General features: G+C 39.2%; 1 protein-coding gene and 1 pseudogene across 3 annotated transcripts in view; both read right to left on the reverse strand.

Moving 5' to 3' along the window:
* Positions 1-2,715: 2,715 nt before the first annotated feature.
* On the reverse strand, positions 2,716-4,263 carry LOC112933733 (RNA-splicing ligase RtcB homolog pseudogene; annotated as a pseudogene).
* An 8,072-nt stretch (positions 4,264-12,335) lies between these two features.
* GRM7 (glutamate metabotropic receptor 7) overlaps positions 12,336-15,492 on the reverse strand; it is an 823,590-nt gene continuing 820,433 nt past the window's right edge. For all 3 annotated transcript variants that reach the window (XR_011994328.1, XM_072720358.1, XM_072720355.1), the window contains one exon: positions 12,336-13,527. Coding sequence is in view for 1 of the 3 variants with exons in the window: in XM_072720358.1 (XP_072576459.1) it covers positions 13,478-13,527 (50 nt within the window). In the remaining 2 variants the exon portion in view is untranslated. The remainder of the gene's footprint in view (positions 13,528-15,492) is intronic.

Genomic DNA, 15,492 nt, shown 5'->3' on the forward strand with positions numbered 1-15,492 from the left:
CCCACTGATGAATACCCTAATTAAAATTTTAATTTAATTTAATTTTAATTTGAAAATTTAAAAATTTAAAACATTTTTGTGTGTCAGACCTATTTGATTTGTTATATGTAACCACTTAAAATACTGGGGGAAATTACAATGCATTTAAAATTAAGGAGTTCCCATATAATCCCTAATATGACTGAAAAATTAGAAATTAGATTTTTAAAAATTTCAGTATAAAATTTTCATGCATACACATGTGGAAGAATTATATAGTGAGCTCCTATACATTACATAAATTCAGCAGTTTTCATTTTGTTGTATTTACTTCATCACATAACTCTGTTTGTTAACCCTGGGATCTGAGATCATTTATTTGTGATTTCTAATAATTAGGTAAAATTCTGTGTTTATAACTATTAAGGAATCTTTGAGAAAGAATTATGTGCAGCTCTGCCAATTTCCCTCCAGAGATACAGACTTGGAGATGTCTAGATGTGAGACTGCTAAGCTTAGGGAAGAACATTACTTCCCTATATTCTCAATTTACCTTTGGTTCAGGGGCCTTCTACGCACAGGTTTTTTGTTTTGTTTTGTTTTTGTTTTTGTTTTTGTTTTTTGCACAGTTTTTTAAGTATGGCCTGTCCTGGGCAGGATCAGGAATAAGACATGGCTGGAAATACAGATTCTTTGGTTCTGTTTCAGGGCTTCTAAATGAGAGTTGCTAGAAACAAGCTTTGTCATTAAAGTTTGAGAACTAGTATTTTCCAGAAATCAGCTATACAATGTTAGGTGGTGGTGGTTGAGGGCTTGTTATTACACATTCCTTCTTATAGTTCATCTTCTTTGAGATATACCACCTCCCCCCCCCTTTTTTTTTCCTAAAAACACCATCACATGGGGAAATTTTTAACCATAATATGGGTAAATGTGTACAATCTTACCAGGGCCAGTGGATCTGTTGTAGATCAAGTTCACCTCGACTGTCAGGTCTTTGTGGATATTGATTACCTTCATTAGTATAATTGATCTGATAAAATGTAAAGCAACAGATGAACAAATTAATATTTAAACTGCCTCCATTGTTGAAGAACTGAGGATAGATGTGACACTTCTCTCCTGTCATGACAATTGAGGGGAATTCTTGCTGACCTGTCTTTGTTTTTTACTTTCAAGTTTCTCCCCAAGAAGAATGAGGAAATGATCTGTGTGTAATTGTAGGATTCAATAATATTTATATTCCAATCCTTATAATGTCAGAAGCTTTAGTCTGGAATCTTTTGTTCAAAATAAGTGCACATATACCCCAGTGGGTCATACAAGTCATTCTTAATGTGGAATCAGAGTCTTCAGTTGGAAAATGGGAACATGGGAAGTATTAAGGAATCTTTGAGAAAGATTCATACACAACTTTGCCAAGTTCCCTTTGGAGAGATAGATATGGATTCATCCAGATAGGAAATCCTTATACTTTGTTTTGACCTATTCTAAATTTCTTCCATTTAAGAGAGAATGAGCAGAAAGCCAATGATATCAGAATGAGATGATTCAGTAAGTCAGGTTAGTGGGACCAACAATTTCAATTTTCCTGAGATTGGAGGGTTTTCCAAGAAGCTGGATTTTATGTGCTAAAACCAGCAAAATCCCAGGAAAAATTGGAATGGCCAGTCACTGTCAAATGAGAAAACTGTATAAAAATGGGTGGTTTCTAAAATCTTCTATTTCTCTATAATGGGTTCTTACTCTGAACATGAGGTTCCCAGAAGCCAAGATAGCTGACCTTAACTTTTTTTTTTTTAAACAACATATTGCAACTTTATTAGATTTTTCTATTTTACTGGCTGTTTGGACTCAACAAAGGCCTTAGGAAACCTGTAACTTTAACATCTTCAGGTGTCATAGTACAGAACACAGAATGTGATTAGATGGCACAAGAGCAGTCAGCCTGTGCAACTGTTAACATCACAGCTGTGGTCATTGCATGTTTTTATAATTCAATCATAAACATAAAAATATTCAGTATCATGTGCAGGTTCTCTGTTCCTGCTGTGCAAGACATCATCCAAAAACAAATCAGTTTATCAGACGAGGCCTAATTAATGACAGGTACCAACAGGTGCTGCTGTGCAGGTAGGTCAAAACTCTGCCTCATATTTCAGGATGAGAAATTAGCAAGTCTATGAAAAACTGCTCTCTTTTGGGCCCCTATTTCTACACCTCCATACACATTCCCTCCTCAACGTGTCCCATTATCCTTTCCTCTAGTGTATGGATAGGACTTTGTGGCTACTTTCCAAGTGAGAGTGGTGTTTAGGGTTTTGCTGGGTTCAGGGGATGAGGGTGGATGGATGGATGAATGGACAAACTGACAAAAAGAGGAGGGAAAGAAAACATTTCAAAACCTTCTTATTTAATAGAAAGCTCTCCAGATACCTCTCAGAATATAAACAGAGCTTGGTGTAAAGAATATCACTGTGATGACTAAGACTTCTATAAGGAGTTAGGCAGTATCTTGATCTATCCTCACCCCCTAACAGATTTTCCTAAAACACGTGGGACAGAGAGGAAGTACATACATCCCTTTCCAAATGAGGGCAATGTTACTCTTCCCAAAAAATAATGTTACACCACTGGCTCCTGAAGGCAGCAGCTGCCTGCCAGCCACTTTGGAATGGGCAGTTACAGCTGTGCACTTTGGAACCTGTCAGGTCTTGAGTTTGATGTCTGAGGAGTTTCAGTCCACCTCCATCCCATGAGGGGCATTGGAGTTTGGTGGCTGCAGTCAGCATTCTATCCTTTGATCACAGCGATTGGTCTCAGTTATTGGCCCTCTTGCTGATTCCAGCATCATAGCAGGTGTTCACCACATCCGTCACATTCTTATAGGACTCAGGACCCTCTTCCATAACCAGTTTGGGTGAGGCAACTTGGATTGTGATTTCCATATCTGCCAGTTTGTCCAAGATATCCTGGAAATCTAAATTACAATGAGATTTTGCTCAGGACAATGCATGGCCTAATCCATGGCAAGTCGTCCCAAAGGTCTCTGTCATGCCCTGCTCGGTGCCAGTAAGAATGCAACTGCAGGTGCCCATGGTGCCACCAATGAGTTGGTAATCCACAGCAATGAGGGGATGGTGAGGAGAGAAAGCCCAAGTGGATCCCTTCCTGTGTACCAACACTGTCCGTTCCTTTCCTTCCACAACATGCTGTTCTACTTTGGCAATATTGTGAGAAATGTTGTAGATCACATGTAGGTCCAAGTCATCAGGGGTTGTTTTGAAGACCTTGGCAAAAGCCTGATGGATTAGGAAAGTCATGGAAGAGTGGTTGACCCAGGCATGGTTCCCAGCAGCTGCCATCCCCTTCAGATAGTCCTGACCCTCTGGGGAAGCAATCCAAGCATAAGCCAACTGATGGTTGTTGACTATAATCCTGTCTCTTTTCATGGCTTTTTCCATAGCTACCAGTGTGGCTACTTGGTGGCCCAAGCCTCTGTTTCCAATGTGGATCATCACATATACTTGTCCCTTATGGTCGATGCCCATTTTCTTAGCAGCATAATCATTGAAAATCTCATCCACAACTTGGATTTCTGCATAGTGGTTGCCTGCTCCCAGGGTCCCTAACTGAGGAAGGCCTCTTTTCTTAGCCTTTGCAGAGACCTTATTGGGGTTGGCCTGCAACATCCTGCTGTATTCCTCATAGTGCTCCTTGTTCACAGCCCAGGCATAGCCTTCCCTCAGGGACCAATCCACACCCATCTCCAAGGCCTCATCCAAGTCTTTGGCACTCATGGGGATGACACCTTTTGAACTCACTCCGATGGGAATATAGTCATACATAGCTTGGGCAAGCTGCTCCTTCACAGGCTGGACATCGCTTTCATCTAAATAGGTTCTTAGCAAGCGGACACCACAGTTGATGTCAAATCTGACCCCACCTGGGGATACCACCGCATCGGGGTCTTTCATATCAAAGGCTGCCATATTCCCAATAGCAAACCCATAATCTGAATGAACATCAGGAAGCCCAACATCTCTATGAACAATCCCAGGCAGGGCTGCCACATTGCCAATTTGTTTCATGGCTGGTAGGAAGCCACCGACACCACCACCTTGACAGGCATTTCTTAATTCCTCAAACATTAATTTTTCCAGAGCATCACTCACATAGAAAACCTTCCACCTGCATGTTGGGCATGAAGCCCTTCTTGATTCTTCAGCAGTTTTTATTGATCTTTTCCAAGAACTGTAGTTCATCATTATAGCTGCGACTCATGGCAGCGACAACGGTGATGAAAGCTCCCCTGACCTTAACTTTTTGTCATTACCAGATAGAAGCACAAGATTCATGTTTCTAAGTGGGGACTTAGCAGAACATTAGGCTAATGAAACCAAGTTCTGAATCTTATGAAGGAGCAAAGTGGTATCTCTTCCATGAAGAAAAGCTGTAGCTTTGACTCTTCATGGATTCTTGATCCATGAGGATGGAAATAAGACTAGTGCAATTGACTTAATTAGCTCTATTACTCCTTAGTTTTGTCCTCCTGAAATGGGAGTAGAGCCACCTATCTAACAAAGTTGCTGATCTGAGAAAATGATTATACAATGGAGTTTTGCTAACTCTGGTGTTATTAGAGGAGTGTGGCTCATCACAAAGGCTAAGCAGCACACTAATCAGGTCATTTCTAGACATATAGTAGGAAGATTAGGATCTTAGTTGAGATTATAGTGTGCATATTTTGTATGTAGCCATAAAGGTACTTGTCATCCTTGATACATGAAGCACCATCATCATTCATCCGTGCACACCGTTCTTTATGTTTAATAATATAATGAGCACTTGCTAACCTATATGTCACCTAAGAATTCACCATTACCAATAATTCACTTCTCCTGTGGCCTTCTTCCTTATCTTGTTCCCCTGTTTTCCCCTAGAGGTAATTATGATCCTGAATTTTGTAAATTGTCTTCTAGAACTTAATTTTTTCACTCAATATTATGTTATTAATATCTATCAAAGTAATTTTGTGGATTTTATTGCTGCTTAATATTCCATTGTACAACTATGCTGTGGTTTGTTTGTCCTTTTTTCTGCCAGCGGACACTGTAGTATTTCCAGGTTTTTGTAATTGCGAACAGAACTCCTATAAACATCCTCTACGTGTCTCCTGGGGCACCTGCAGAAAAATGCTTTTTGAGTCATTATGGGGTAGTAGAGCTGCCGGGTGATAAGGAACATAGATATTCAGCTTTATCAAATGGAAATTGTTTGTCCATGTGGTTGTACAATTAACATTCAAATCAGCATTTATGAGATCTCTTTTACTCACATTTTTTCTGGCATTGCTAGTTGAATAGTGTGGGGTATAAAATGCTCTCTCACTGTGATCTCAATTTGCTTTTTTCTGATTATTAATGAAATTGAACATCTCTTCCTGTTTATTAGTCATGTGATTTCCTCTCCTGTGCAATGTCTGTTCTTTCCAATAGTGAGTTGTTTTTCTTTATCTTACTTACAGGATATACGTGTCATTTTATTTATATTTATGTGTATTTCAAAAATATGCATGTGTACATTTATTCCTATTTCTAACATGAATCCTTTGTTGGGGTATGCATTGTAAATATCTTCTTACAGATTATAGTTTTGCCTCCATTTTCTTTCAAGAATCTTTTGGTTAACAGTAGTCTTAATTTTAATATAATCAAAAAACATCAATTGTTTCTTTATGGTTAGGCCTCTGTTCTTTTAAAGATTTTATTTATTTATTCATGAGAGACAGAGACAGAGGCAGCGACATAGGCAGAGGGAGAAGCAGGCTACTCTCCGGGAGCCTGATGTGGGACTCCATCCCAAGACCCCAGGATCATGACCTGAGACAAAGGCAGACACTCAACCACTGAGCTACCCAGGCGTCCTTAGGCCTCTGTTCTTAAGAAACTGTTCCTTACATTCAAGATTAGAAAGATATTTCCCTGTATTTTCTCATAAAGGCCTTTTTTACTTCTGACATTTTTATCCTTAATCCATCTGGAATTGATTGTGTTGTGTATAATATGAACAAATGTTTCAGTTTTATTCCATAGACAATGATTTTTTCATCTTTTTGGAAAAGACCCACGTATATAACTTCATTTCTAGGCTCTCATTCAGCGCATTTGGGAGTATGGTCTCTCAGTTTGGTAGTGTGTGCTGGGGACAAGTGGGAGGCTGGTGCTGTGGTAGGTGGGATGGTTCATCATTCCTAATTCCTAGGATCCCGGCAAGTCCTAATCCCTGGCATCTGTGTTTCTGTCAAAACTATACTGTCAGGGAAAGACACCTGGGTGGCTCAGCAGTTGAGCATCTGTCTTCTGCTCAGTGCGTGATCCCGGGTTCCGGGATCCAGTCCCGGATCGGGCTCTCTGCAAGTTGCCTGCTTCTCCCTCTGCCTATGTCTCTGACTCTCTCTGTGCTTCTCATGAATAAGTAAATAAATAAATAAATAAATAAATAAATAAATAAATAAATAATAAATAATCTGAAAAAAATAAAAACTATACTGTGGAGGGAGGGAGTTAAAAATAAATCAGTATTAGGTACCCTGGTGGCTCAGTGGTTGAGCCACACAGAGGCAGAAATATAGGCAGAGGGAGGAGCAGACTCCCCATGAGGATCCCAGGACCCTGGGATCACGACCTGAGCCAAAGGCAGACAGTCAACCTCTGAACCATGCAGGTGCCCTTAAGAGTGTTTTTCTACAACATTCTTCTGAATCACTTTTAAAACTGCTTAATAGTCTCTCTTATTGTAATTATTATGAATTGTTCATACATTTATCCTGTAAAAATATTATTTCATTCTGGTTAGGGATTTATTTTGTTATGGTGATTGTAATTATTATGTTGGGGTGAAAAGAAAGCATACTTTAGGCATTGAAATTTAGTGTTTAATAGTACTGGTTCCAGAGTCAGTGAGATTTGGGTTCAAATCTCAGTTTTGTCATTTACCAGTTGCATGATTTTAGGGAAATTATTCTACTACTATCTCTTTCCTTTTACTACACATTAACATGAGGATATCAACCCCTCCCACATAGAGCTGTTTTTAAGATTAAATGAGGTGAATACGAATTGCTTAACATGGTGTGAGCCTAAGTGCCTCATGAACTTTGTGCTAGCTCTATGCAAACAATGTCTGAGTAGTAGCAGGGGAAGCCCTGCCCCCTTGGCTCAAGAACCAGTGTGATTTGCCTGACCTAATCTCTCTGGTAGTAAATGCCAACTGGGAGGATGACAGTCACCAAGATAGTCTTTGTCATTGTCCAGCTCAATAACCAGGTGCAGAGCTGGCTGGAAAGCCATGTTCAAAGGAGAAGGTAAAAAAAAAAAAAATGCCAGTTACTCTAACAATGGATGCTGCTAGATGGCTAGCTGACTCAAAGTTAGAATAATTTCTCCCTGGGATCCCTGGGTGGCACAGTGGTTTGGTGCCTGCCTTTGGCCCAGGGCGCGATCCTGGAGACCCGAGATCGAATCCCACATCGGGCTCCCGGTGCATGGAGCCTGCTTCTCCCTCTGTCTTTGTCTCTGCCTCTCTCTCTCTCTCTCTCTGTGACTATCATAAAAAAAAAAAAAGAATAATGTCTCCCTCGGATTTCCTTTTATTGTAGTGAATAGGTCTCTGCATGTGTGAGGCAAATGCAATTTCTCAGCTATGGAACCAGGCGTGTACACAGCTGGGGATCTGCCTGCCTGGATGTCCATATCCTCTTGGAGCCCACAGGAACATAAAACATAAAGTAACGGCAAGCAAAATAAAGAGTCAGCATGTCCAAATTTTCTAAGTAGAAGGGGGCAGTGGAGGAAAAGAAGAAATGCAGTGAGAGAAGTGTAGATTCGGGTTGGAGTGTTCTACAGTATATCTGGTTGCACATCCTGAAGAGGTCATCTCTGGATAGAAGTGCAGCATCTGCAAAATGCTTAGCACCTTATCTAGAATGCAAACTTCTTGAGGACAGAAGATTTGGCTTCTTACCACTATGTCGCTAGGAATTTAGAGCAGTGCCCAGTATACAACAGGTGCTCAAATTATTTTTTGATTAAATGTTCTAGCACTGCCTATTATAACTCATAAGAGACAATGAAGAGAAAAGAATTGCTTTTCTGAACCAAATTCAGATCAGCAAGGAAGGAAGGCCTGGTGAAGAAGACAGGGGAAAGTGTTAATATCATCTGAGTTCCTGAGCCAGGGGATAGCAGCCTGCCCATAGCCAAATGAGCAGATGAGTCTTGGGAGAAATAGACTTCAAAATGTCAGAATATGGTAATGAGCCCAAGATCAGAAATAGGATGGGCAGACCCAAGAGCAGGAGAAGACACTTAGAATTCTGAATCTCTGGTCATGATCTCAGGAAAGGAGAGAAAAATGATTTAAAGAGACAAATGTGGGTGTACAGAAAACTTTCCATTGAGTTGGTTTGCAACAAATTTATGCAAAAGGTGGAAAGTGAGCAAATGAGCAAATGCAAACTACCACAAAACGGTAACCTATAAGAGTAGTGTTTGAAGCCTAAAGTCCAGAATGAGTGATGTGCAAAATGAATTAGAGCCAATAAAAGTATCTTTTGCTTTGTTTTAACCTTCTGTTTGTGCAAAACCAGAACATGGGAATAGTAGCATCATCACTTAGATTTGACCAGTGGTTCTCAAAGTATGTTCTTTGGACCACCAGCACCAGCATCACCTGGGAAAGTGTTACAAATATAAATTACCGGCTCCCACCCTGGACTACAGAGTTAAAACTTGGGCAGGGGTGAGGGAATGGCTCAGCATTGTGTGTTTCAGTAAAGCCACCAGGGAATTCTGATGCTCACTAAATCTCAAGACACACTAGACTAGAACATTAATCCTCCACTCTATACATGGGAAGCTTGTGGAGAAAAAATAATGACCAAGCTTTACCCTAGACCAATTAAAATGGCCTCTCTGTGGTGGTCTCTGGCCATGGATATATTTTAAAGCCTCTTGGTGAAGTGAATGTACAATCAGAGTTGAGAACCAAACTCCAGTTCAGATACCAGATACCATCATATCCCCAAGGAGTTTATTAGAAATGCAGAGCCCTAGGCCCTCCTGCTGAATGAGAATCTACAGTTTTAAAAAGATCCCCAGGTGATTGATAGGCACATTAATGTTGGGGAAGCATTTATATAAGACAAAGGAAAGAAATCAGAATTTGTACCTTGCCTCCACTTTATTGATTTACTAATTTCTTTTAAAGAGGTAAAAAAAAAAAAAAAAAGACAAAAAAAGGATAAACACATTGACACATGAGACATGATGCTTAGTAAAGGTTTGGGGTCAGAGAAAGACACCAGGAAGACCTTGTGAGAGAGAAACAGGTATTCTGTAAGCCTTGAGTGCTTGAATTGCCCATATACCACTTTCAACCATACTTGGGTGGGGACACCTGGGTGGCTCAGTGATTGAGCATCTGCCTTTGGCTCAGGGTGTGGTCCAGGAGTTTTGAGATGGAGTCCCACATCAGGTTCCCTGCATGGAGCTTGCTTCTCCCTCTGCCTGTGTCTCTGCCTCTCTCTCTGTGTCTCTCATGAATAAAACAACAACAACAACAACAACAAAAAACAATACTTGGTTTATTCATTAGCCGGCAAAATAGCCCAACAAAATAAGTTGGCAAAATCCGGTTGGCAACCATTGTGTAATCCCAGGGTGTGGTGATGAGTTTGGGAGTGTAAAGATATCAGAATTATTCCATAGGTTCCAAGGTGTGCCCTGTCCTCCCCTCTCACCTGGAGGACTTCTGGGGAACGGGAGTGTGACCAAAGTCTGGAGGTGGTGCAACATGGCCAGAACTTCAAATGAGGAAGACCTTAGGAATAACTTAAGAACTTGATTTGATTCTGTGGTAGGATTGCAGGGAAGATGATCAAGCCAGTGTCTTATTTCTTAATACTGAGGAAAAAAGACAGCCTTAGAAGCCATTCATGGTTCATGAAGTAATAGGATTATTGGTCTGTCTTAGGTTTTGTGATAGAGAAACAGTGTGAACGTAGTTATGTTGATTTTCCTAAGACATGACAAATGTCCTTTGCTTTGGTTCATTTCTTATTATTTTTTATTAGGCACAAGAAAATAACACAGGGTGATTGTTCCTGCTGTTTTGGTGGCTTTCTCATTAGAGCAATAGCCATACCTATAGCTACCTAATGCTGATTAATGCACCAAAGTCAGCCTCGTCATGGGTCTCTGGTAGAAGCCTCCAAGGCCCTGCTCTAGGCTTTATAATTTTCCAGAATATTAGCACTACCTTCACTGAGAGTTAGTAAAGCAGATTTATCACTACCATGACAGTTGGAAGGATAGAGAACAGATACAAATATCAGCATCTAAACAGACATTCAATTGAGGGCATGATAAAGCAAATTTTACAAAAGGATAATTTATAGAAGAAAAATGTCAAATGGGAAATAATATAGCAGCAGCAACTAGAGGAGGAGGGATTGAGGGATTTTAGTCCATTGGAGCCTAATTGTTTTTATTTGTGTGAAGTGGTGGCCAAAAGTGCTGCTGGATACCTTAGGCATTAATCATTCTGACAGCAAAGAAGTGGTACTTCTTCCCTACTTGGACCCCAGCCACTCCACCGGAGCAGTGTTGTAGGTTATTGTGTTTAGACGTGGGTAGCACATTTTGATCACAAAGTTAATATTTGGAGCAAGTTCATATAGAGTCGCCTGATGGATGAAAAGACCTGAATCCATGTCCTATTGATGTTGTAAGATGAAGACATGAAGGGTCCCAGGAGCATAGGGATAATACATGTAAAGTATACAATATATATTAAATGTATATATGCATATATAGTCTATATATGTATATATAATCTACATAATGTATAGATAATATATGTAAATAGTTCCTTATATAGGGCTATAGAAGCTTTAATTTTTATCCTTGTCATTATCTTAATCAATGTTATCTCAATCCTACCGTGAGGATCCAGGAGCAGAGCAAAATTCCTTGGCAGTATCTCTTTCCAATCTTAAATGAAATTGCTTTTGCTATTTCTCTTGCACTCTTGTTTGTACATTGGAATCATCGGGAAAGGCTCTTACATGATTTCTTTGTGAAACAAATTGTTTCTCCTACATGGCCGGAAGTCAGCCTGGCTTGTCCGTGTGCTATTTTACAGATTGTGTTTGCATGTCCGGAATGAGAAAGCACTGTGCACTTCATTTTATTTTTAAGGCAAGATTAACATCCATGGTGGTGCTGATGGTAGCTGACACATGTGGCGAGTTAACCAAGCGCCAAGCAGTGTTCTGAGCCCTTTACGTGGATTTTTTTCTACTAATCCTCCTAACTCTATGTGATATGTAGTAGTATTAGTTTGTTTTCCAGTGGAGGAAATGGAGTATTCAGAATGTTTCTGTAACTTCCCCCAGGATAGCTAGGAGGAGGGGAGCCAGGTCTCACATTCAGTTGTCTGGCTCTACCACTTGAAAATGTGAGAGCACTCACATGTGCTGTGATTAGCTCTTTATCTCATTGGTCTATTGTTTGAAGGATGTTTAAGGGATAAGAAAGGTGGGAGATATTTTAATTTTCCTCAGTGTGATACTGAAAAGAGATTTCTAGTCTTTGTACACACATTTTCTGGGCAAGACGTTGGTGGATTCTAGAGATAGTAGAAAATTAGTCACAAGTAGATCTACAATGGGCCATTTAAATCCACTTAAATGGATTTTGGGGTCCTTCCCTGAGTGCTAAACACCAGTGTCACCCTCTGTAAACAGACATTCTTTTGTGCTCCTGACACCCAACTTAGTGTGAGTTTATCCATGAGGGTATTTCCTATATTTGAGTGTTTGGGGAATCCCAAGTCTTAATGTTGCTGTCAACATAGCCACCATATTTGTTTGAAAGTATAGATAAATGTACTATTTTAGTAATCTTTACTTAGGTGCTTAGGTTAAGTTTCACAGAGACATTTGTCTTTGTACTCACTTGCGCCCAGATTGTTCATTGAAACTAATATTTCTTTATTTTCTCTTCCAACACTGACTATTTTTGATGAGTAACTTACTGAGTCAATGTCTGAGGGTTGTCAGGCCTCTGATTTTAAGGAAACTAACTGCATGGGTTTTGGGATACTCTTTTGTTTCTGAGAGCATTTAGTACCTCTGGGTTTATCATTTGCATTTCAGATAGAGCTTTACTTGTGAGCTAAGACTTGTTTCTTTTAACAAGCTGAGTTGTTTTCATTGTTCCCTAACTTAAGATTTTATAAAATAAGCTGTAACTAAAAGGGGATAAACAACTAAAAATATTTATTTCAGGAAATAAAAAAGTTAACCAAAGTATTTTATTGGTACATTCTTGGACAATATCACAGAATTGAAAGAATGGAAAGGGGGAATTTTTCAGCAAGGGTGTTTTTCCACTAAATTGGCACATAAGCAGCAAGATTAACGAAAGTACTTATTACAAACAGTAAAAAACATACATGCTTTTTTTTTTAAAGTCCTTATCACACTGGTCAGTCATAGGGGGCATGAACAAAACCTCAAGACATGAAAAATCCATATTCTTTTCTTCAAATAGCTTAATCATTATTAAAATTATTGCAAAATATCCATATACCTTAATTAAAATAACAAAAGAGAACACAAATACAAATATTGAACATAAATTATTAACATGTACTGTAAAATACATTACTGGCATGCATTCCAAAGATCAAGACCTCTATTCAGTTCAGCCAATACTTTCCTTTCATGGGACCTATCCTTATACCAAAGATAGGCAGGGCATACTTTCTCAGCACAGTTTTTGGTCTTTAATTATCTTTTTTGTCTTAAAAAAAATAACATGATTTGCAGTGGTACAATAATCATAATTATACAGTCATTACATATGTGGTTTTAATTTCCTTTTTTTTTTTTTTAGTCTGCCAAGATCTTTTTAACATTTGAATTGTTTCAAATTTTTTTCCACATATTCTGCTGTCTGAGAGAATAGGGCTCTATGGAAACAAGGCATTCGAAAACAGTGAACCGAGGTACAACATCAGATGGCAAAGTGCAAAAGTCCTCACAAACTGTACAGAAAATTTCAAAACCTTGCAGTCTGGAAGTACATACGTAGAAAGACAAGTCAGCCCCAAAACGTTCACTGTGGCTCTCGATGGTTCATCCTAAAGAGCCTGGGTGGGACTTGAGTCTCAACATTCCCTGTGTTAGGGAAGGTCCGAAATTGCAGCCAAGTTGGCAGTGCTGATGCCAGTGACTTATTAAGCCAAGATAAAGTAAGAATATTTCATAAAGCAGCTGTGTAGGACACTTGGATCCTCTAACGTTGGTCTCCTGGCCGGGGATGCTCCTCCAGTGATGGGCAGCGGGCAGGACCAAAAGAGTCCTATGCCAGGTTGGGTGACAAAATAACTGAGGGTCTTCCTCCTCCTTGGTTCCATGGAATGAAACAGGTTAGATAACCAGGTTATTATAACTGACATACTTCTTTTTTGCAGCAGGGCCTGAAAAAAAAAAAAGCAAAAGAGTCTATTGTAGCAGTGACCTTATTGGTAAAGGTAGAAACGGAATCAGATCTGGGATGATTTGGGGGCAAATCATGATGTCAAGAGGGAACAGCACACCACTGAGGAACACACAAATCACTTCAGATTCCTAGGATCCTTTCTAAGGTTTTGTCTACTAATATCTGCAGTGCCCAGCAATTCTCAAACCATCTGTACTCTCTATTCTGAGATGTCTCCAACCTCCCCCTTTATGGTTTGCAATGGTTAAGCAAATTAATTAGTGGATGCCATGCTTTGTAAGTAGCCGACCCTAAGCTTAAAGGGCCCCCCCATGCTGCAGTATATTTTCTTGTGTGATCTCTGAGACCTTCTCATAATAAATGGGCTGTTGCTCGGGACGGGTCTGTCCTGGTTCATTGTGATTAATTTCAGTTTGACTACAGAGTAGGTCAACCAGAGCGCCTTCTTCAGTTAGGATTCACACCATCAAATTACTAGTGATTGACTTGCATGGCATTGTGATCAGTAAGTTGTAATTGGTAATTTGTGGAACTATTTCCATCAAAGTTTGAGGCTCACTTAAATCTTACATACATACCCTATATTTGTTTTCTTTAAAGATAGAATAAATTACTTTTCTATTTGGTACGGTGATTCTAGAGCCCAGCTCTACTCATTCATTCATTCATTCATTCATTCATTCATTTAGCAAATATGTGTCAGTTGCCTATCACATGCCAGACACGGGGCTAGGCACTGATGAGCAGCCAATGAGCAGATCAGACCCCTTCTTGTCCTCATGATGGAAACAAGGACACCAAGATCCTGAAGTATGACTGATTTGTATTATACTCTAGTTCTCAATACCAAGTAATACAATTGCTGTGATGTGACATGTTCTTTATTCATTAAACCTTAGTAGTTTTGCATCAGCTTCTGTTGGACACAAAGTAATTGTCGCATAGCATTTACTGACGGCTTATTTTACTCACGGTTTTTTATGCTAAGTAGTATTGTTCAATTAACATACACAAATAACAAGAATTCTTCTAGACTTTTGAGTAGGGATTCATATGGGAATTTAGAGGAATGGAAAAGCTACAATAATACTGAGAGAGAGTTTGTATTTGAACTTTGAGTATGTAATGCAGCCAGTATATTACACACACACACACACACACACACACACACACACACACATATTCATGTATAGTATATAAAAAAGCAGATTTCATTTTCTGGATTAAAAATTCAGACACTCCTTCTGGCAATTCTGATTTGAAGACTCAGACTCATTTCTTTATTAAATCACATTGCATTTATTAACTGAAATTAGAGGAGAAAATATAGTTATATGACATTAAGGGTCCTCTGGAAAATCCGGTCATGAGCTGGGTCATGCTGCATCCTCCTTGATAAATACATGGTGTCAATAATGCCCCAGACTTCTAAGAAGGTTCCCATTGTTAACATAGCCTCCACTGATATGTTTGGTTTGAGTATAAAGAGAAAAATATTCTAGAAATGTTTTCTTTACTCTGAAGCCTATTTATAGTGTCATAGCTAGAAAACTCCAGGAGATAGTTGCAAGAAATAATCATAACCTGCCTTGTCAAATGCCAATGTGTTAATTATTCTCAGGACAAAGAGGCGGGGCAGAATCAAAGAAACAACCCAGAGGTTTATAATGACAAAAATATCTGAGTTTATCTCTATTGTGTGATTATTATGTGACTGTTTTCCATATAAGCATAGCTGTCTAGTGGGGAAAAAAAAGCAAAACATATTTGAAATTCCCCAAACAGGTTACTTGAAAACACCAATTTCTCTGGAAGAGCCTTCACCCAAAGAATAAGTAAGTTAGAAAATATTGTCCATATATTGTAAAGCCGAGTGTTGGTTTGTATTAAACAATCATTAACATGAGGTTATGTTGTAAAATATTCAAAATGATAATAGTAA

Source organism: Vulpes vulpes, chromosome 9 (assembly GCF_048418805.1).
Source record: "Vulpes vulpes isolate BD-2025 chromosome 9, VulVul3, whole genome shotgun sequence".
NCBI classification, from domain to species: Eukaryota; Metazoa; Chordata; class Mammalia; order Carnivora; family Canidae; genus Vulpes; species Vulpes vulpes.